The following is a 23,777-nucleotide window of genomic DNA, read 5'->3' on the forward strand; positions in this document are numbered from 1 at the left end:
CAGGGCCCCCTGCTCCCCCTTCCAGGTCTTGTACCTGATTTGTACCCATAATTCTGTGTTCCTTTTTTTCAAAGAGGGTCCACAAGTTGTATAAGCATCAGGCCCCTCAATACTTGGATCCACCCTTGTATGGAATCGTGAACCAACTCAGGTCTTGTTTCTTCCTGCAAAGAATCTGCGCTGATTCTTAGGGAGAGCAGCCTCGACTGCTTCCTGGCGGGGTCACCCCAGGCCCTCTCCTGCAGAGCAGAGATGGAAATCGGTGCTTCCTTGGTTTGGGAAGGGATATAAATATTCTAACAAAGAGTTTTGTGAAAATTTATGTAACTTATTTTATACTTAGCTGCTAATGTATAGTCATCTGCTTCCATAGCACTGTTCATTTAATTTGGATAATTTTGGAAATACGGATTCATAGAGCCACCTTTACTGAGGTAGACAGGCTGCTATTTCAGAGGCTGCTGGTGCCATAAGGGATGGGCCTGCGCACAGTGTGTGAACCAAAAATCCCAGTTCACGCTTAACTCAGAGTTTCTAAAAAGGTCAAAAAGAGTAAATCACTATCCCCAAAGGGTATAATTTTAAAAGTTTCTTTCTTATGTACCTAATGCTTTGGGGCTGAATTTAACCCGTCTGCTCAACCATGTCTATTCATAATCGTGGCTCACCTAGAAAATTTAAAAGAAGCAGCTAAAACAGAACTTGCCATTGTAACAAGCATGTTTTTTCACGGCTGAAATGGCCATTCTGCTAGTCAGGTCGTTGTGTCCTAAGAACTTTAAATTCTTAGTTGTATTGATAGTTGGTGAATGTCATTAATTTTTGACTTGTCATTTCCACTTTGAAATGAACAATAAGAATGTTTGAGCAGTAGATTGAGTGGTGAGATCTGGGCCTTCCACCCCATGTGTGGAGTCAGCCTCCACGAAGAAAACAATTTATGCACTCCCTGCAAATGTTTTTGGCATTTTCTTTTTACTTTTAACTTTCGGAAGAAGGTAACACATGGGTTTTCTTATCTGTAACTTTTTCAAACTTCAGGAATTCTTTGATCACGTGAAGAAGCTCTGGGATGACGAAGGTGTGAAGGCCTGCTTCGAGAGGTCCAACGAGTACCAGCTCATCGACTGCGCCCAATAGTGAGTCTGTCCGCGAGGACCAATCCGTGCTGCCCTCCCAGAATCTCTGAACTTCCTTAAGTACAAGGAACAAATAATTAACAACTCATTGCAGAAACCAGCTTTTAACATAAGATGAGTTTAGTAGATGCAAAACTGAAAATCCAGCAGGAGGCAGTGTTTCGGGGAAGAACCAGAAGCAGTTATATTCATTTTACCTCGATCTTTGTATTCAGTTCTAGTCATTTTTTGCCTTCTATAGAGTTATAGGCATGTTTATAAATTATAACATACTTAGGTATTCATTACTATATTTTAATTTTGGAGCCAGGGCCCCCAAATTAAAATTTAAATAATCCACATCTGCCGTCAGGCCGAAGCTCTTACTTAAAGTAATGAGATCATCCTACACACATTTGAAGTAGACTAGAACCTCAAGAGTAGATGGTAATTAAAATAATAAGTAAATATATGATGAAAAAATGTATGAGGAGAAATAAGCAAAGGACTCTGGTGCCAAGGCTGGCTCATTGTTTTTCCCTGAAATTCTCATTTTCCTATTTCCTATCTTTTGCTATTTTAGATTCAGTCTATAACTATTACAGCATAATGGTCCCCAGAAGAAGGTTAATCAATGAGTTTTAGCTGTGTTTGCTCATTTGATAACAAAAACTGTATTTAAAGTTTGTCTTAAATAACCCTTTGGGCAGCAAGAAATAGGCTTTTATACATTTTAAGTCTGTAAACTCTAAAAATCCATACTTGTGGGAAAGGTTCCAGAAGCGTAAAATGGAATTCACAGTATTTGGGACCAAATCTACACTATTGAGAACTATACTGTGAATACTGACTTTAAGGACAGGGAGGTGCGGCCACCCCCGGGCCCTCCCCACCCCTCGGAGCTCAGGCTCCATCACCTGTCACGGGCGAGGGGTGCTGAGCGGGGTGCGCAGGGCCCAGGAGGGGACGCAGGCATGTCCCCAGCACTGACAGGAAGCATTGTGGGTGCCCAGCGGTGATGGAGGTGGCCATGGACAGGCGAGAGGGGTCGAGGGGCCACACCCTCCCAGGCCAGGGAATGTGGATTTTCCTCCGGACGCAGCGAGCGGCCATCGGCTGGAAGAGTGAGGCTGTCAGGTCACTCTGGTGCTGCGTGGAGGATGAAACGGAGGCGGCAGAGACCCGTGGGTGCACACAGGCAGGTGGTGGCCGTGGAGGTGAGCCTGGGGCCTCAGGGACAGAGCCAGGCACTGGATCAAACAAGGGAGGTGGAGGAAAGGGGGGGGTCAATGAGGATGACCACGGGGCCGTTATTGGGACAGGGACCCAGGAGATGTCGTTTATGGAGGACAGGATGCCATCAAGCTCTGGTTTGGGGAAGTCTAGCTGTGATGCCAGAGGGAATTTCTAGCACAGCTGGAGATAACATTAACATTCATATAGGTTTGCGTTTGAGGTTCTGGGGGAATGTGTCTGACCGTGGTTCCCAGTATTTCTTGAGCGAAGTCGCCTCTGGACCAGAGCGCCCTTCAATGTCACATTAGGAGTTTCTCTTTCTTATAAAAAGAGACAACGCATCACCATAGCAATGGAATTAATGGTTTACTTTAAAATAGAATATGCAAAGTAAATTTGACAAAAAGAAGCCACATGAGCTTTGACAACAGGCAGCGAGGATCCAGATCTTTGCTCTGCTGCCGAGAGCAGAGAGTTTGGGCAGGTTACTTCCATGGGGATAAAATTATGGGCTGTATTCCTGTACAGTCGTTGTAGGGTTAAGTAGAGACCCGAAACCCCAGAGTGGCACCTGGCACACGTGAGCCCTCCTGAGCTCTTGCTGCTGTGTCTCCAACCTGGGAACCGAGGTCCAGGGGGTAACCTGAGGCCACTGAGATCAGGGTTCCCACCCGGGGGGTGGCGGGGCGGGGAGCCCCCGCCAAGCTCTGCTATTTCTTTCAGTTCCGTACTTTCAAATTACAGGGAGTGAGACTCTGAGGCACGAGGTCAAGACCCCAGGTTCGTCAAAAATAAAACACCAGGGTTCCTGCGGTCTTCGCTCTGGGCTCGGCAGAATCACAGAAAGCTGTTCCCCCCTAAACCTCGCTATCTGGGTCAATCATAACGTCCCAGCTTTGCTTTTTTAATCCATTTTAATATGCATGGGAATCAGGTTAGGTCAGCAACCTTTGTCTCTTAATAACAATCTTGTTTTTCCTCTGCACTCAGATGTTGAGGTTGGGGGTGAGACATTTCAAAAACAAGTAATATTTCAGTAACTCTTGTTAGACCGACACATGGAGACAGATTTTTTTTGTTGTCAAATAAGATATTGAAGGAACATAGCTGCTTCCACCTCCCATCACCTTTGCTCATGAAATAAAGGACAGAAAGGACATTTCAACGTCCAGCCGGGGATGTCCTGGGACCAGGACGCTCATGCCGGCTTGCCCAGCACCCCGGAGTTCCAATTCCTTGGCGAATGCATGTTCTTCCTCCTCAAAGACCTGGTTCCTTAGTGGGAGTTCTTGCATGAAATCAGGGCTATCGGAAGTAAGCGAATGGGCAGATCGGGAGCCCGGGGCTCAGCGCGGGGCCGATGGGGCACTGAGCTTTGCCCTGGCAGAGTCCAGGGTTCTGACAGGTCTGTTCCTCTCTCTTCTGAATCCTCTGAGAAAATATCTGCCGACATCTCAGTGTGACTCTAAGTCACTATGTTACCTGCTCAGCAGTCTTGTGTTTTGAGCCCAAGTGCCAATTAAGAAGGGATTCATTCTAAGCCCTGTTGAAGTAATTTCTTCCATGGCAGAAACCACGGGACTATTTGGGGGAAGAGGCGCTTCCCAGGGGGGCTGAGCTGCCAGTGAAGAATCCAAGGATGGTCTCGCCATGGTAACTCAAAAGCTTAAACACAGAGGAACCTGGCAGTTTCTCCCCTGGGTATACACCCAAGAGAATTAAAAACATACATCCACATAATAATGTGTACATGAATGTTCACAGCAGCATTATCCACAACAGCCAAAAAGTACAAACAATGCAAATGTCCATGAAAGGATAACTGGATGAACAGCCGTGGTCTGGCCACACAATGGGATCTTATTTAGCCATAAAAGAGAACAAAGCACCAACACGTGGTACAACATGGATGAACCTTGAAAACGTGAGGCTCAGTGAGAGAAGCCAGACATAACACATATTGAATGAGTCCAGTTGTATGAAATGCCCAGAACAGGCAAATTCATAGAGACAGAAAGTAGATTAGTGGTTGCCAGGGGCTGGGGGAGGGGGAAATTGCGAGTGACTGTTAAAGGGTACGGGATTTCTTTTGGGGATAATGAAAATGTTCCGGAACTGAATCGTAGTGATGGTTATAAATATACTCAAACCCGCTGAATCGTGTACTTCAAAATGGTGAGGTTTATGTTATGTGAATTATATCTCAATTTAAAAAAGGAAATATTACAGGGGAGGGAAGGGTCCAGGGCAGGACAAGCAGTGGCACCACCAGTCAGTCTTGGTGAGGACTCGTGAGAGCAGAAATCCTGCCTCCTCTCGGTCCTCTTCCCAACAACAGATTCAAGTCTGAGCAAGCATTTTAAGGGCTGCTTCTTTGTACCCGTCGCCCCCTCTCCAGGCCGCGACACACGGGCGCACGTGGAGCTCCCAAGTTATAGATCACCCTTCATATAAAAATGAGAAAGTCTGCTCAGGTCTGTGCGTGCTACCTGGCACGCAAGGCGCGGACACTTGCTAAGGCTCCTTCAGGAAAGGAGGGATTTGTTCTGAGTCTCTCAGAGCCACTGAAGCCCAAGGCATCACAACCTCTCTGTCCCTGTCTGTTGACCCGTGGGGCCATCCCATAACCCTCAGACCAGGGCCCAGAGGAAACAGGGCAGACGGGTTTGCTCCAACCGGGCAGCCTTGTCCCTGTCACCCCGGCCAGCGGCCACCTCTGCGTCCCCAAGCAGGGCTGCGGCAGGCGGGGTGGGCACTACACCATCAAACACCAGGACCAGCCTGGCTGGAGGAGCATGGCAACAATCATTATTATGAACTTCAAGGGTTATACATTTGGTAAAAATGAGTGTCTTTGCAACATGAAGCAAGCTGAGCAAATTAGCAGAGATTATATTTCATACAGAGGTCCCCAATTCCCACTGTGAAAATTAAAAACAACCTCTACTACATTATCCCCCAAAATGCGTTTCCTTTAAGTGCTAATAATAAGTGATTATGTAGCCATGGAAACAGCTATTTTGAGAGAAAGGAAATCAGGGAAAATCTGATTTTTATTTATTTATTTATTTATTTATTTTTGGCTGCGTTGGGTTCTGGGTTGCTGCACGCAGGCTTTCTCTTGTTGGGGAGAGTAAGGGCTACTCTTTGTTGCAGTGCACGGACTTCTCATTGCGGTGGCTTCTCTTTGTTGTGGAGCACAGGCTCTAGGGCGCGTGGGCTTCAGTAGCTATGGCACATGGTCTCAGTAGTTGTGGCTCACGGGCTCAGTAGTTGTGGCTCATGGGCTCAGTAGTTGTGGCTCGTGGGCTTAGTTGCTCTGCAGCATGTGATATACCCGGACCAGGACTCGAACCCGTGTCCCCTGCATTAGCAGGTGGGGATTCTTAACCACTGAGCCACCAGGGAAGTCCCTGGAAAATTGGATCTTTACAACAGGTTTATAAAATCATACTCTGCTTAATCTAACTTGAAACTCTACAACTTGGAGGGTATGTAGGTTCTCACGCTTTGCACACATGTGTTTACGTGATACTCACCTTTCGTATACATCCATTTACATAATTGGTTTTAGAACACTCTGGAAAGGAGAGAATATCCCCCTCAAAAGAAAAAAGCAGTGAGAAAGGTGTAGTGATTTCCCACGTGTGCCCTTTGCCGCCCGGCAGGAGCCCATGGGGGCCCGTTTGTTCCCTCCACACCAGCCTGGATCTCAGGGCTTGCAAGTCCTTGAATGTGAGCTTTCAGGACAATCTGGAAATTATTCACAAAAATGAAGTTTCAACTTCAAAGTGGATTTTTAGGTCATTGTAAAATAAACTATAATTTTAAATATGCATCTTACTATATAGTGTTAACTCACTAAATATCCAGTCAATTATCTGAGTGCTTCTGAACCCTCGATTTGACCTTCATTTCAGCCAAGTTTATTTTCAGATTCATTTTCTAGATCTGTAGCATTGGAAGTGCTCCTGTTTATGGGCAGTAATGTTTTTAAGTATGAAGAATAAATTACATGCAAATATCTCAGTATAAGTGGGTCAGCCTGGTTCTCCTCTGCCGTCTTCGGAAACTTCACCCCGAGAAGCAGCTTCTGAGAGGGTCCTGAGGGTGGGAACCTGCACTTTCCTCGTGGGTCCTCTTTGCTCCCACTGTGACCACACTCACCACACTCTGACACCAGATGTGTTACACCAGCCGGGTGTCCCACCATTTAACTCAGTTCTGACACTCCCTTCCCAGGAGATCCTCAGGCCCCACAGGGTAAGGGCTCAGGCCACGAGACACCCCACTTAAGGTGCCAATCACGACGAGGTCCCCAGGGGACCCCCCACGTCTGTCCCACTTGACTGCAGATCGGAGGTGCCCGTGTCCTCCTCCACCTCGGATTCAGTTTTCTGCTAGAACAGCTCACAGAATTCAGGGAAATGCCTACTTAACGTTTACCGGTTTATTAAAGGATATGATAAAGGACACAGGTGAACATCCAGATGAAGAGGTCCCCAGGGCAAGGCCTGGGAGGGTCCTGAGGGTAGGAGCTTCTGTTCTGTGGAGTTGGGGGTCCCCCCTCCCAGCATGTGGGTGTGTCCACAGCAGGGGAGCTCTCCAGGCCCCATGCTGCTGGGTTTGCTGTGGAGGCTTCCCCATGAGGGCATGATACATCATTAACTCAGTCTGCAGCCCCTCCTCCCTTCCTGGAGGATGCAGGTGGGGCTGAAAATTCCCAGCTTCTAATCACAGGTTGGTCTTTCTGGTGACCAGCCCTCAACCAGGAGCCCACCCAGAGTCACCCCATTAGAACAAAAGATGCTCCTCTCACTTAGGAAATTTCACGGGTTTCAGGAGCCCCGTGTCAGGAACCAGGAACAAAGACTACCTTTTTTTTCCGTGATTTCACACTGTATACATGGATCTTTTTAAACCTCTCAGAAAAACTACTCCCCTGAGCGGAGAATCCTGGGGGATTCCCGTTCCTTGTCTCATGGGTCCTCAGACTTCCTGTAAAGGCGGCAGGACTCCACGTCCTCGCCCCTTCCAGCAGGTGGAACGAGTTTCCTGTTCACTATGTATTGTCAGATTCATTCTGAAGGCTGTGGACATAGGGCCATTGAACCAGATAGTGTTAAGTGCGTGCACACACACACACACACACACACACGCACACACGCACACACGTTTTTGCTGCCTTACAGCTATTCTTCCTCATGTTCCTTAGAGCTAGACCCTTTGTCAAACAGTATCCCACGTGGGGTGCCAGCGTGCCGAGGGCTCCGCAGGGCTGAGGTGCAGGATGTGTCGCCCTTAGAGCCCCCCCCAGAGCCTTTGTGGCCACTCAGTTGATGCCAGGAAACCCCAGTCTCCACGGGGCCCAGGTTAAAAATTAGGGCTAGTGTCCAGAATTTGTAGCAGCAGAATGAAATGCATCAAATACCAAACCAAAGTGGTACTTGAGTAGAGTGAAATTTTCAGTATTCACACTGGTAACACTTAACTTACTATATGACCTGTGTAGTGTGGGTATGGATGGCGGCTGGTCTCCTCTGGGCTCAGAGTCCAGGGTCTCCTGCTGGGGGAGGGGTGTGTGGAAATACTCTCGTTTATGTGGTTGAGTAGCTGCAAACGGTAGCAGAAATGGGTTTTTTCGAGTTGGCCTTATAATCAATCACAGGAAACATTTAAGTTAATTATGCAGGAATGTGGAAAGGAGAAATGCAAGAAATTTCCCACCAACTGGAATTCCTAGCAGGCCCTAACCACTCCTCCCATTCCTTAAGGTAAAGTCAGATAGATACTTAAATGTTTTAATGTGTCACATTTCCAACTGTGGTGACGGGACTCTGACCCTCACATGAGCCCGAGCTTCAGTGGCATCTGAAGAAGTGGGTGCCCTGTCCTCACCTCGAGGTCCTGCAGCTGGATGGGGCTGGTCGTCTAAGCAGTAGATGTCCTTTCTCCCCAAAACTGCACATCTAAAAACATGCGCATAACGTCTTGATAAGAGTTAGCGTTACACAGGTGTATGCATTTGTCAAAACTCAGCAAACGTACACTCACAATTTGGGTTTCTGTGGATCAAAATTTACATCAAAAGAGTGAACTGTGAACAAACATTGATTTTAGCTAATGACCTGGGTGCTGAATCATGTAGGAGGAGGCATTCTGGTGTTTGCAATTTTGTTGAAATTTTCAGAAATAAGATGGATAAATGGGGTAGATGTGTGACTTTTTAAAGTACAGTAAAGGACTTCCCTGGTGGCAGGGAAGTGGTTAAGAATCTGCCTACCAATGCAGGGGACACGGGTTCAAGCCCTGGTCCAGGAAGATCCCACATGCCGCGGAGCAACTAAGCCCCTGTGCCACAACTACTGAGCCTGTGCTCTAGAGCCCATGAGCCTAGAGCCCGTGCTGCGCAACAAGAGAAGCCACCGCAAAGAGAAGCCCGCACACCGCAACGAAGAGTAGCCCCTGGGCTTCCCTGGTGGCGCAGTGGTTGAGAGTCCACCTGCCAATGCAGGGGACACGGGTTCATGCCCCGGTCTGGGAAGATCCCACATGCCGCGGAGCGGCTGGGCCCGTGAGCCATGGCCGCTGAGCCTGCGCGTCCGGAGCCCGGGCACAGCAACAAAGACCCAACGCAGCCAAAAATAAATAAAATAAATAAATTAAAAATAAAGTACAGTAAAAATGGTAATGGCAGAATCTAGGTGGTGGGTATTCAAGTATTCACTGTAAAATTATTTCAAGTTTGCTGTGTGTTTGAAATTTTTCATAATAAAATGTAGGGGGAAGAAAAATATACATAAGTATAGATGTGATCAGAAGTCTACAGAAAAATAACATAGCAGCACAGAGTAATGCATTGGTAGTACCCCATGAAGTATATAATATGGCACATAAGACATTTGATGTGGAAGGGTTTTACTACCATTCTTTTAAGTGTTTGTTGAATTATGTGAAACACTTGCAAAGAGCCCAGGGAACTCAGGCTGAAAACCACTCATACTACTAACTATTAATAAGATGTGCAGCTGCAGAGTAATGTTAAGAGACGTGTCCTGTAATTCTCAGCTTCCAAGTGTAGCTGCAGAATAGCCCATTGTTATAGAAACTTACCATGCACATCATATGAGTTAACATATCCATCCTCACACAAACCCAAAGAGTTTATTATCTCCATTCTACAGAGGAGGAAACAAAACTGCCCACGACTACATAGAACTACCAGGCTGTTACTTGATTTAGCCAGGATTTCACATTTTAAACCTAAAGATTGTGAGAGACTATTATGGTTTAAAAGTTTAACAAACATTATGTGAGCATGAAATGCATGCCAGGTGCTGCCACAGAATAAATTTTAAAGATGATGAGGGTGGATCCTAGCTTATAAATAAGTGGATTTTCACAAGGACACCCATTTTCTCAGATTCTGAAGTCACTCTCCTTAACTGTTCATTTTTATCACATTCGTGTATCAAACATAGTTTGCAAATGAAAACCAGGATAGTTGGGGTTTTTTTATAGAGGTCCTCATAGTTCAAGAAATTTAAAGGATAATTCACCGAAAAGAGAAAATATTTGTAAACTATGTATCTGATAAGTTATTTGTATCCAGAATATATAAAGAACTCTTACAACTCAATAACAGAAAGATAAATAGGGCTTCCCTGCTGGCACAGCGGTTAAGAATCCACCTGCCAATGTAGGGGACACGGGTTCGAGCCCTGGTCCTGAAAGATCCCACATGCCGCGGAACAACTAAGCCCATGCGCCACAACTACTGAGCCTGTGCTCTAGAGCCCACGAGCCACAACTACTGAGCCCACATGCCACAACTACTGAAGCCCGTGCTCCTAGAGCCCATGCTCTGCAACAAGAGAAGCCACCTTAATGAGAAGCCCGCACACCACAATGACGAGTAGCCCCTGCTCACCACAACTAGAGAAAGCCCACGCACAGCAACGAAGACCCAATGCAGCCAAAAATAAATAAATAAAATAAATTTATTTTAAAATAAAGATAAATAACCCAATATTAAAATGAGCAAAGGATCAGAAGAAACATTTCCCCAATAAGATATATAAGTGGCCGGTAAGCTGTGAAAATGTGGTCAACATCATTGGCTCTCAGGGAAATGCAAATTGAAACCATAATGAGACACCACTGTACACCCACTAGGATGGCTAGAATCAAAGAGTCAGATGAAAACTAATGTGGCGAGGATGTGGGGAAATTGGAACCTTCATATTTTTGCTGGTAGAGACGTAAAATAGTGCAGCCGCTTTGGAAAACAGTCTGGCAGTTCCACAAAAAGTTAAACACAGAGTTACCGTATGACCCAGCAATTCCTAGGTATACATCCAAGAGAATTGAAAACATACATCTATACCAAAACTTTAAGACAGGGACTTCCCTGGTGGTCCAGTGGTTAAGACTCTGTGCTCCCAATGCAGGGGCCACGGGTTTGATCCCTGTTGCGGGAACTAAGATCCCGCATGTCACGCAGCACAGCCAAAAAAAAGAAACAATCCAAATCAACTGATGAATGGATAAACAAATTGTGGTCTGTCTATGCAATGGAATATTATTTAGCTGTAAAAAGGAATGAAGCACTGACACACACAGAACAACATGGATGAGCCCTGAAGATGTGATAAGTCAAAGAAGCCAAACACAAAAGGCCACGTACTGTGTGATTCCATTTATATGAAATACCTAGAATAAGTATTTCTGTAGAGACAGGAAGTAGGTTAGGGTTGCATAGGGCTGAGGGGAGTTGAGGGGGCGGATTAGGAGAGGACCTGCTTGATGGGTACCGGGTGCCCTTTTGGAACAATGCAAATTCTAAAAGTGATCGTGGAGCTGGTTGCACAAGTCTGGAAGTACGAAGAAAACCACTGAATTGTGTGCTTTAAATGCACTTTGAGACCCCCTGTTGCAACTGGCTTGTTAGATTAATTTGGACACCACAGTAAAATTAATATGGAGACTGCTGATCATTTGAATCTGCCTAATTTCAGGGCGATTCTATTTAATACCAAGGAAAAAGCAAAAAGAGAGACTCCGTTCAAAAGCGGTGAACGATTGCTCCACAGAAGTGAATGCTCCTGACCCTATAAAAGGATCTCTGTCTCACCTGTGTGCTTGAACTGGCAGTACAGGTATGCTGCTGAAAGAAAAGGGAAGAGGAGAAATGGAAAAACAAAAATACTGATTCAAAATACGATTCCCATACTGAAAAGATGTCTTGATATCTCTAAAAAATATCTTTATGGAAACTGGCAGGTAATTTTATAAGAAGTTATTTCCATAGGATTTTGAGCTGTTCTTCTCCACACAGTGCCCAACACAGTAACATCTCATTAAATATTTGTTGAATGAATAAGTAAATCTAATCAGGTATTTTAAACTCTCCGTTATGAATGGGTCAGTGGGCCACTGTTGGCTGTTCCCCACCATGCCTGGAACAAAGCCCAGCACATAGTAGGTGTTCAGAAAGCAACTGTTACATGAATGGACTTTTACATTTTAACTGCTCATTCTCATTTGTACAGAATTCATCTTTCTCTAAAACTCAGATAAAGGCACAATATCTTATTATTCAGAATAGCCAGAAAGTGGAAATAACGCAAATGTCCATCGTACGATGAAAGGAGAAACAAATGTGGTCTAATCAGACAATGACTGTTGTTCAGCCTTGACAGGACGAAAGGCTGGTTCCTGTTTTCACATGGCCTCCTTTCGAGCAGAAGCATTCACTTCTGCTCAGAGAAAACGGGCTGCTCTAGTAAATAGTACATTACATAAGGACTTCCCTCCTTCCAGTAAACAGTGAGCATGTGTTCACACTGTCAAGAAATGTAATTACAGCCTTTCAAGTATGATTCAGGGAGTGGAGGAGCTGCCCTTTGGTAATTTCACATCAAAGAAAGCTTTCAAAAAAGGAAGAAAGTAAAACCGTCCTTCTTCCTTACACCAAATTCCATTGATCACATAATAATTAGACTCCATGATACCAACAGAAAGCTACCTTTCAAATACAAGCTTCATTCTGTTCTTATATTAACTTACTAAGCACAGATGGAACTCCCATGTGCTCGCTAACCGTTTTATCCACGTGATCACAATTAAGTGCTTGGTACTCAGTGTTTCCCATCCTGTTCTCCATCGATGTGAACCTCGAGGGCCGGGCATTGTTTCTGAGGAGAAGGAATGAAGGATTCCTCATACCAGCTACGGGGGCTCAGAAGGAAGTCACTTTGCCGTGACTCTCTGCTAAGATGTATGCAGTAACTAAATATATCCTCTTCTTTTTTTATATATAAATTTATTTATTTATTTTATTTTTGTCTGCGTTGGGTCATCGTTGTTGCGCGCAGGCTTTCTCTAGTTGCAGGGAGCAGGGGCTACTCTTCGTTGTGGTGCGCGGGCTTCTCATTGCGGTGGCTTTTCCTTAGTGCGGAGCACGGGCTCTAGGTGTGTGGGCTTCAGTAGTTGTGGCACACAGGCTCAGTAGTTGTAGCTCATGCATGGGCTTAGTTGCTCCACGGCATGTGGGATCTTCCCAGACCAGGGATCGAAGCCATGCCCCTGCATTGGCAGGCTGATTCTTAACCACTGCACCACCAGGGAAGTCCCAATATATCCTCTTCTAAAACTGACAAGACTTACATCATTTTTCCAAGAAAGGATACATTTTATTATCCTCAATTGACCATGTTTAACGACATCTCAGATCCCTTCTAAAATAAGAAATTTGGCGTGAAGGGAGCACAGATTGGAGGGCCCGTTTCTCACTGTGGTTCTTCCTCTAATACATGGTGTGCTGGTGTGACACAGTGGTGTATCTGGTCTCTGACGACAGGGCGGCCCTGGGCCTCCAGAAGGCTGTCTGCATTGGGAAGCCTTCAGTTGACCCCCTGCTTCTCAGGCTGGCCTGCCCTCGGTCAGCTGCCTCTCCAGGACCTGGGAGGTGGTGGGACCTGCGTCCCGGGGCTGTGACAGACACACGACACGGTGGACACCACCTGTGCTATTTCCTTGCTTTATTTCATGTGAAAGACATTGAAGAATTTGCAGCATTTCCCCTATTTGTGTAAGCTGAAATTCAGGGAGCTCTGAACTCTCTTTTAACCCCTAAACTGCTCTGAAAATACATTTTCTCTCTCCCGCAGTATGCTAGAGTTTACTGTTAAGTATTGTTTTCCAGATGTTAACCCTGGCTGGGATTTATTACATTTAGGACACAGTTAAACATGCCTCAAGGCAGCCTAGTGGTTCCTGGAATAGAAGTATCTGCTAGAACCTAGCCTCACTGGGCAGATTTATCAGGGAAGCTCCGCCAGCACCTCTGTGCCCCAATTGTGGCGACCCTTCCAAAAAAAGAAATGCGGGGGAATTGCACCCCTCTGCTTTGTGGAACAGTATAAATGCATCACGTGTGTGGATTACTTACCTGTCCCCACCTCCCACCCCCGCCGTACATCCCGAGCCTCGAGCCAGGCAGTACTTGTGGAAACAGGTGTGAGCTGGAAGAGTCTGGCCCAAGTCCACCAAACAGTAGAATAAGAAAGCGTAGCCAGTATATTTGAGTTCAGATACCTTGTATCTGATGACTCAGTTCAAAACCATTTTAAAGCTGACACTGCTTTTAAAAATACCTACCTTTGGCCTCCTTCAGACCACAGGTGTTCACTGCCTCAGAGAAACTGAAGGCTATCGTAGTAATTATAGCAATGTAGAAGTGTTAACAAGTATCTGGCTTTTTTAACAGGATTTTTCACGTTTTAAATAGAAGTTTTAAGTTATCTCTAGTAGGATTCATTGAGTTACGTTATAGTGGAGTTCTCGTCCTGTTTTGCTTCCTAACTGAAGACATCAGCTTAAACTAACAAAAGCTTTACATTTTGGCTCAAAAGCTTGATTGCAGCTCCTCCTTGAACAAAAGAAATTGCGAGCTTGGGCACTGATGGCCCGGGACTCCTTCTTTTATGTGGACGGTGTGGGTTAAACTAGACCTGAAGGGACTTTAAGTGGTTCTCAGAGTACATGGCTGTCAGCACTGTCCTCTGTTCTGTGGCCATGGGTATTTTAAATCACATGACCCACTTAAGCTTAATTTAACTGTGACAGGATGCTACTTAAAAGCTGTGTCTCGGGATGGGTCAGATACAGCACCGATAAAGGATGTGGGTGTATCAGCTGCACACACCGGTACCGGGAGCAGCAATGAGGGGCCCAGGGTTGGGTCCTGACACTCAACCCCACCAAGCCCTGAGGACGCTCTGCTTCTAATGTTTCCATTATTCCCAGAAGGAGCTGCCAGAGCAGGCCTAGACAGGGCTGTGATGTGTAGCAGATTTACTGCCCAGGGTGCACAGTAGCTGTTTTTAACGTACGGCTTGTAAGCTGAATGTTCAAGTTTAAGGGAAGAAAAACTTGTGTGAGAACCGTCAGCCTCCAGGTTCCTGGAGAGCGGTCCCCTCTGCAGCCCGGCTGGACCGGCGAGCAGTCCTGTCCACCTGCCCCGGAGCTGTGGTCCTGAAATCCCTTCTGACCCAGAGCAGTGGCCGCAAGATGACCTACTTCCCATCAGGCAGCCAGGCAGCTGTTAGGTACTGCAACATGTTTCTATGCAGGGAATAAGCTTTTGTTAAAATTAAAGAAAAAGTAGCAGAATAAAGATTCCCAGTGACGAATGGAAAGAGTGATGGGAAGAGGCGTGCAGGCACATGTCGCAGACCGTGAAATATTTCAGGTCTTTGTTTTCCGACCACAGTTCCTTACTCTCTGCTTATGTTCATCTGTCCCTTTGAGGCAGGAGGAGGAGATTTTCTCACCAAAGGAGGAGATTTTCTTCCTACAAACTTTTGTATGTGGAGGAGTAACATAACGATAGACACAGTCCGCCTTCTCCTTTTTGCTGAATCTTCTCTGTGCGTTCCACACGAGATCTGGCAACACCATCACAATTGCCGGGAGAAAAGCAATTTAAACAGCACATTTTTTTCTCTAAGTAAATCTTAAAACGAATCTCTACAGATTGTTTTAGGGACTTTTTTAATGGAATTATGCCATGTATACCATTTTGGTCTGTTCCTTTTGCTCCAGTTAAGTTTTTAGGATGTATTCATGCTTTGAGTATGGGTATAGCTATTTATTTTCATTGCTATGCAGTATTCGATTGTAAAAATCTGCCACAATTCATATCTCTGTTCTGTTCACAGTTACGTTGTTTCTAGGTTTAGGTCATGACGTCTTGTTTTGTACCTGGGGCACACATGCAAGCGTTTCTCTGGGGTGGGTCATTGCAAGCAGAACTGGTGCTCATGGGGGTGCACTTTTTAACTTTATTAGATTAAAAAAAGAGAGGTTATATCTACTGACACTCCCACCAGTAGTGTATGAGAGTCTTCACTGTTTCACATCTTGGCCAAAGCACACTATTTTGAGACTTTGCCTGAATTATTTGAATTCAGGGATTTTTTTTTTAATTTAATAGTTTTAAGCAGCCTCCCCCGGTTCCAGGACCTGATGAAGACATGACTGTTAGATCCTAGGTCCTCCTTTTCCAGTTTTACAATTGAGGAAACTGAGGCCCGTAGAAGTGAGCTGGTCTACACCAGATCACACGAGGAATCACCCAGCTTTACCAGAAGGGACCAGCGCCCGGTGCCCTGACTCCCAGTCAAGGTCACACCCAGGCCTCCCCCTCCTGCTTTCACATTGCTTCTTTTGTTGGGAAAGTCCAAAATCGTCCTAAAATAAGACCAAATTGAAGAGAATCTGGAGTTATGTTTCAACAAAACTCAAGGGGGGAAATTAATATTTAGAGTCTTAAAAAAAAAAAAGGAATTACTGCTATTGCTGTTTTCTGAATCAAATTGTTCTTTATTGCAAAGAGGATCGGGAAGGGGTGGGGAGGCTCCTTCTGTGAACGGCTGGGTGCAGTAGGGATTGCTTTCCTCTGCACCAAGGGAAATCCCGGAAGTCTTTAGAGCCCAGAGTGTTGAGGTTTCATTTTCAGCCTGTCGTCAGATCAGTAAGGTGTTCAGCATAGAGCAGGAGAATCCCTGTGTCCGTGTGATTAGACCATCAGGACAGGGGGACTCGGGCTGTGCTGCCACCGTGAGAACCACTGACCGGGCGTTTCCCAGCTGCCCCTGTGCGGAGCATTGTGGCAGTCCACTCAGGGGCGACTTTTCTGTTTCCTTCTAACGCTTTCTTGTTTTCATTTTTCAACCTGGACATCATGTTAATATAATTTGAAGGATAATGGCTTTGCGATTTCCCAAGGTTTGAGGAGTCTCGGAGTCTCACATTATGGCTGTGTTCCTAAATGAATAGAGAGGAAAATTATATATATAATAGGTGCAGTGGTGTATGTCATGCACTCCTGGAAATGGTCACCAAGGGGGTATGTGCCCAGTGCCGGGTCCTTCGCCTGCAGTCATATGTTCAGCAGAAACACGCTGAGCTTCCGTGTGTCCCCGAGGGTGACTGGTACCTGGTGCCAAGCAGTGAACTTTCAAAAGCGGGTGGTTCCAGATGATTCCTAAGAATCTGACCTGAATAGCTGGGTGCATGGAATGCCCTTTAGCAGAAGGAGCAGGTTTGGGGGGAAGGACCGAGCAGTCAGTGGGAGGACTTGGCAACGGCCTTGCACCCCCAGCTCTCCAGGGTCAGCAGGTCGTTGGGACATTGGGCTCAGAAGGAAGCTGGCTCTCGGAAAGTGACCATGAGAGCTTCAGCCTGGGTCACACTGAGCACGGTGGGGTGGCTGAGGTGTCAGAGAAGAAAGCAGAGGGCCAGGCCTGGGAAGCAGGCCCACGGCAAGGTCAGCCTCCCCTCGGCGTCCAGTCTGCCCGGGCCTCTGGAGTCCTCAGCTGGAGTCTGGAGTCCAGGCTGTCCAGCAGCCAGAGGAGACCCGCCTCGGTCAGCAAGCATAGCCTCGGGGGCTGTCAACTTCTCTGAGCAGCCTTCCTTAGCTCCTGTTAACCTCGCAGTCAATCCAGTCCTCAGCTGTCTCAAAACAACTCCTGCTGCATCAACCTCTTCCTTTAAGTAGAAATGATAACTCCACTGGATCCCATGTTAACTTACTGCATCCCCCATTGTTTCTTACTTGTCCCACCGCAGCCCTGGAATCCCATTCCTCACGCGTAGCAGCTGTGGACCCAGCCAGTGGCTTAGCGTGCTGTGCTCCAGTTCCCTGGCCCGTAGGATGGAGGTGTTAACAGCGTCTACCTCCTAGGGTTTGTGAGGATGACATGGGTCAGTTCATGCAAAGTGGCCAGAACAACCCAGCACATCAGGACTTAATATGTTAGTTGTCATTATCCTCATAATCTGTCAAGGTTTCTCATGCTTATATTCCAAACCCTGTCACGTAATGGAACAGGCCATGGGTAACGGTCAAGGAACTGGCTTGCTGACTGCAAGGGACCCAAAAGAAAGGGCGGAGGGGGGGGGGACAGTGGGTGAGCAGTGAAGGGGGTGGGGCCCTCTAAGCCCCACTTTAAACAGATTTCTTCCCTTTATTGGTCTTTTATATTCTGTTTCTAGGAATGTCTCACGTGAAGAAAGAGTTCTGCTTTAGGGAAAAAAAGTAATCTTGGCTAAGCTGCTGACGAGGGTAACGTCCTAGCCCCTCTCAGCCACAGTTCAACTCAGCAAAACCTTACTGGGTTCAGTGCCTGCTGTTTGCAGAGCGTGTGCTGGGTTCCACGGGGGGAAAAAGGAATAAGACTGTTCTCTGCCTCCACGCAGTTCGTAATATAATAGGTACCCGGACCCCATGCCAGGCAGTCTGACATGTGTGCTGTGCGGGGTAAGGGGACAGCACAGAGCGGGGGTCCTGGAGAAGCAGCTTTGAGCAGGGGCAGGATCACAATAGGCAGAGATGCGACGGCTAGAAGCCCAGGCAGTGGGGACAGTGTCCGGAGGACCATCCCTCCTCATCCACACTGACCAAGTGACACAAATGGTGTTCGGCCTCCAAGCTCAGTCTGGCTTGACTGGGTGAGGAGGGAAAGAAAAGGGAGGGTGGGGACCGTGTTCGCCGCGTGCCTTTCTGCTCAGGTTTTGGAGCAAGAGAGTGATATAACCAGAGCTGCGTTTTAGGAAAATGCATGTGCAACAGCACCACTGGCAAACTATCACACGAGGCCCAAAGGGATGGTGAGACTTTGGATTAAAACTTTCTCAAACAGAATTACTCTCAGAGTTCATTTTCAGCCTAGCTCCTTAGGGCAGGTTGGGCCCTGTTATGTTGTTATTGCTGTACGGGAGGAATCTTCCTAAAAGAAAAAAGCCACAGCACAGTCTGCTGCCATCTGAAAGCCTGCACTTCTAAAGGGTATAATACATAGTGACAGTTTTGATCTACGCCAGTGGGTGTGGGTCCCAGTACTTCACCATTCTCTGCCTGCATAATTTAAAATGACAGTTTCGTGTCAAAATGAAATGTGAGTGAAGTTCCTTGGATATTTATAAAATATCAAACAGAATCATGTCAGCAAAAGATGGGTCTTTTATTACTAAACCACACAAGGATTTTTGTATGTTTGGAGTTGCTGGCAACTCATCTACAAGCTGACCTTCAGCCACAGCATAGACGAGGTGGTCCGCGGACCAGAAGGTATTTTCACCCGCTGCAGTAAAAGGATGTCACAGGCTGCAACCAGATTGTCCTCAAAGACCGAGGCGCAGGTCAGTGATACAACTTTTTCTGTTTCGTACTTTTAATTATTAACGGTCCACGTTCCCCTGAGAAAGTGGAATTTGCCAGAGCAGATGGAGAAGGCTGTGGTCTCCTAACCTCAGGACAGCTTCCTGGTTTCCAGCCTCTGGCCGGACACCTCAGGCCACCAAGTTTGGACAGTTTTTACGTGCAGCTCCAGACAATCCTGTCCGTGCCTACGAAAGTGTGTGGACACGCATTTCCGTTAATTTACTAATGCTTCAGTTCTTTAACAACTGGTGCGGGGGGCGGGGGGGACTCGGTGCAGACGGCGAGCGCGGGGGTCGGAGCGGCCGCGGTAAGCGCTGCAACATCTGGCCGCCTGGGCCCAGGTGCGCCTCGTCCAGGTCCGGGAGCCCCGCCCCCTACGCCGTGCGCCCCGCCTGCCCCGCTCCCGGCGCTGAGCGATGACGTCACGGTCTGCGCCGCGTGCTGCAGAAACGGGAAGTGGGACCAAAACAAAGGAGCGGCGGCCGGCAGCGGTCTTTCTTTTCCTACCTCCTCCGGCTTCCGCCTCGGCCCCGGCCGCCGACCCCCGGGAGCCGTCCGATCATGTCCAACATGGAGAAACACCTGTTCAACCTAAAGTTCGCGGCCAAAGAACTGGGCAGGAGTGCCAAAAAATGCGACAAGGAGGAAAAGGCCGAAAAGGCCAAGATTAAAAAGGCCATTCAGAAGGGCAACATGGAAGTTGCGAGGATTCACGCCGAGAACGCGATTCGCCAGAAGAACCAGGCGGTGAATTTCCTGAGGATGAGCGCGCGGGTGGACGCGGTGGCCGCCAGGGTCCAGACGGCCGTGACGATGGGCAAGGTGACCAAGTCGATGGCCGGTGTGGTTAAGTCGATGGACGCGACGTTGAAGACCATGAATCTCGAGAAGATCTCCGCCCTGATGGACAAGTTCGAGCACCAGTTCGAGACGCTGGACGTGCAGACGCAGCAGATGGAGGACACGATGAGCAGCACGACGACGCTGACCACTCCCCAGGGCCAGGTGGATATGCTGCTACAGGAAATGGCAGACGAGGCCGGCCTCGACCTCAACATGGAGCTGCCGCAGGGCCAGACCGGCTCCGTGGGCACGAGCGTGGCCTCGGCCGAGCAGGACGAACTGTCCCAGAGGCTGGCCCGCCTGCGGGACCAAGTGTGACCGCGGAACCCGCTCTCGGGCGTCCCGGCCGCAGCCACCTTCGAAGACGGATACTCTACGCTAGAAACTCGCAGCCGGCCGGAATGCTGAACTGCTCTTCCTCAAGATGCTTCTACCTTTGGGTTTTACAGTGCTCTCCAGATACACGAAGACGTCCCAGGCCTTCTCCACTCTTAAATGGATTTGAAAGTTCTGTATAGCTTGTTATCATGTGTATTTTTATAGCTGCCTTTTAACAGATCTGGTTAATTTGGCGTATATGAATCTTTCTTAAAAATTTGGTCAAAACTCTAGTTCCTGTGTATTCAGTATTCTGCCCGAATTACCAGAATTGAAGGTTTTCTTTTTAATTTTGTGTAATCGATAATATCTAGAGTTGACGGGAGGTGATTACTTAGGTTGATTACAGCGCTATCAACACCTCATTAAGAGATTTATTTCATGGGCAGTGCTATTCTGTGTATCCTTTGTTTATTGTAATCAGATCCAGACTAAAGGTGACTATTCATCTGTTCTCATAACTTACACTAAAATTACTTTACGATTTTCCTGCATAATGTTCAGTTACTGTTTACGTCCTATAAATTTTTCTTATGGTAGTTGTCTTTATAACTGGAAATGCCACGTAACTTCCATTTATCATAAGAGAAAAGTGTTCATTTATGGGTTTAAGATTTACAAGGTTTAACGTTAGTATGACAGTTTTTTCCAAGTGAACTTCTCTCTTATGTTTCTAGTTATTTTCCTATTTAATTAGACTTTTTTTAAAGTATGTCAATTAGCATGACAGTCACATTACTCTGACGTTGCCAAAGAACCGTTGATTGGTTTGAGAAAGCCCTGGGACTGTGTGTGTGTAGGTTTTGTTTTGATTTTAATCAGAAATAGAAATAAAATTAGAACTGCATTTTAGGTTCTAATTATTTGCATTTATTATCTTGTCTTAAAAGCAACAGCTCTTTTAAAACCTCGAAAATACAAGTTGGAGTGTTTGGCTTAACCATGCAAATCCCTTACACATACATGCAGCCACATGGAAGTCTGGGAAGGACAGATGCAGGGTCAGACAGTAGGCTCGACCCTCTCAGGCCAGAGCCCAGATGTGCTGCCTTCCATCTTTCTGGAATGGTGGTGTGTAAAGTGAAAGTGAAAAAGCAGAACCTGTAGCTACCACTTTCTCAGAGCCGCAAAACATGGAGAACAGCAACTTGCTTTTGCCTTGGCGAGCATATTAATCTAAGTTAAACACTTAAGGATGTTTTAAATTCCCTCTTCCCTTCACTGGAGAGAATTCCAGTATTTCAGAAAATAATTAAACGGACTCTTCCAAGCCCTTTGAAAGATTGAGAACCAAGTATTCACTGTTACAACATGTCCTACTGTATGAATGTGTGTGTATTAAGGGGGAAAAAAAAATGAAGAGTTGTGTGCAGATGAGGACTGGCCCTCGTATATAAGTGTCATTATGTCTGACTGGATGTTGTTCCAAAGTCTTCTGTAAGGGACATCTGCCAGTCGTCTGCCCCAAATCCTCTTTCTAGAACTTGTCCCTTTTGGTGTCACCTTTCATCCACAAGGTTGCCCAGAGGCAGCTGTTGGTGAGCACAGCATGAGTCCTAACCCCTCTTTAGACTGAAAACATCATTACAACTTAAATAATAGCTTGGTGTTGATCCTTTGGTAAATTGAGGACCCTTTTATAGTGCAGATAATTCCCAACAAAACTAATATATTTTGTGAGATTAAACAATGCTTATATATGCTTGAACTTTCTTAAAATATGTTCATTTCAAACTATATGAATGTACATTTTTATGAAACATAAATATTTTCAAAAGCATACCAGGCCCATGAATTATTTCCTCAGTTTTGCAGTTGATGAAATGCTGGAATATGAACCACAGAAGTTTGTCAAATAAATCATTTTAAACTGCATGTTATTGCATACTTACTGTACATCCTGTTTACAAAGCTATTTAAGGAAAAAGAATTCAGAGGTTGATTTGGTTCAGAAAGCATAGTATTTTTCCAGACTCACCTTTAGCACCTGAATTTCTGTTTGCATGAATATTTCTAGAAGCCCAAGTTGTTATTTCTTTACTGTAATAGTTTCTTCGTGGCAACAAGGTTCTTCCTCATACTGAAACTTGCCTAGGCTCAAGAGAGAATTTCCAAAAGGATCCAGCTCAAACATACCGAGGAAATGGTTCATCTTCCATGCAACTACTAGTATAATTTTTGCTCTTATTTCTCCTTTGTATTTTTCTGCCTTCAAATTCACAGTTTCCAAATGGATTTAGAATAAACTTTTAAGTTTACTTTAGGAACTATTTAGTTTATTTCAGTTCAGATGATAACTGCACTATTGGAGACGTTTCTTACTACAGATGCTTCTTCCTGAAGGAGACTTAATGTGTGTGTGCCTTTCAGATGAGGGTGCCGTGTGCCCACCCTGCTGTCTTCGATTTGAAAGGGTGCCGCCTAAAGTAAGCACCCATCTGACAACCTTATTCACTGAACGTGATCTCAGGGTCAGCCAGACAACCTCACCTCATTGAGCAGAAGTGAGGCACCTCATGTTCTAGATTCCTCCTCTGCAACAGGCATGACACCCTCTTGGAAGCGTTTCCATAGCCAAAATCCAAAGCTCAGGACCTCAGGTGCTGTTGGCAAAAAGCTGTGAGCCTGTGGTCATTGAACAAACTGATGCGCAGGCCCCCATCTCTTTTTTTTCTTTTAATCAACTGGTTGGAATGAGACAGTGCCTGCCTGGTGTACCGGGGTTTGTTTTCCTACAACCAGATAGTAGGTTCCATGTGGGGCAGGACCAGTGCATCTCAGTCATGGTTCCTGGGCATCAGGTGGTATACCCAGCTCAGTAGGTGTGAATGCAGATCTCCCTTGGGTGCTGTCACTCGTGACCACGCCCAGAGCTCCCCGGTGACAGCATCACAGTGGGTGCAGGGGCCCTCAGCAGAGCCCAGATGTACCCTCAGGACCACCCTGTCCTCTTCCTTCATCGTGTTTCTCCAAATTGAGGTATTTGCTCCTGCTCTTTAGGGTTTGTACATCCTCCATCCCTCCTGAACGGTGTCAGGACAAACAATTCAGCAGTGTTTGTTGAGAACAACTGAATACAGTAAAAGATTTGGACTGAGGTGTGTCAGATGCTGGCTGTCTGGGGCTTCTTTCTAGAAATAAAGACATGCTTCTGCCTTAAACGGTCTTCAGTGGAGTTAGGTAGATAAGGCACAAGCAAAAAGAGGAAAATACACAAGTGTACACAGGTGTGATAGAGTCATCAAGATGAGTAATGTCAGTGCTCTTTGCACACCGTTTTATACCTCAGCTTATACAAGGGGGGAAATCACGATGTAAGGTGTGCTCCGAGCTAATCAAATCATGAAACAAACTACACGGAGGATGGGATTATAGTGTCCTAAAACTGGTTTCTTTTTTCTTTTCTTCCTTTTTTTTTTGAAGTAGCACTGGCTTATGACACATAAGTTTCATGTTTACAACATTCTACTTCT

The 23,777-nt window shown here is 46.3% G+C and overlaps 2 protein-coding genes across 3 annotated transcripts in view; both read left to right on the top strand.

Moving 5' to 3' along the window:
* The window catches only part of GNAL (G protein subunit alpha L), a 93,873-nt gene that overhangs the window by 57,117 nt on the left and 12,979 nt on the right, over positions 1-23,777 (top strand). For both annotated transcript variants that reach the window (XM_067699728.1, XM_067699729.1), the window contains one exon: positions 1,042-1,139. In XM_067699728.1, coding sequence (XP_067555829.1) covers positions 1,042-1,139 — 98 coding nt within the window. The remainder of the gene's footprint in view (positions 1-1,041; positions 1,140-23,777) is intronic.
* Positions 19,509-21,156, top strand: CHMP1B (charged multivesicular body protein 1B). The gene has a single exon (XM_067699727.1). The coding sequence runs from the start codon at positions 19,645-19,647 to the stop codon at positions 20,242-20,244; it is 600 nt and encodes a 199-aa protein (XP_067555828.1). The 5' UTR covers positions 19,509-19,644; the 3' UTR covers positions 20,245-21,156.

This window comes from Pseudorca crassidens, chromosome 12 (assembly GCF_039906515.1).
Source record: "Pseudorca crassidens isolate mPseCra1 chromosome 12, mPseCra1.hap1, whole genome shotgun sequence".
Classification (NCBI taxonomy): Eukaryota; Metazoa; Chordata; class Mammalia; order Artiodactyla; family Delphinidae; genus Pseudorca; species Pseudorca crassidens.

Excerpts from the sequence above, each read along its gene's own strand:
- CHMP1B (XM_067699727.1), top strand. The coding sequence starts at position 19,645 with ATGTCCAACATGGAGAAACACCTGTTCAACCTAAAGTTCGCGGCCAAA.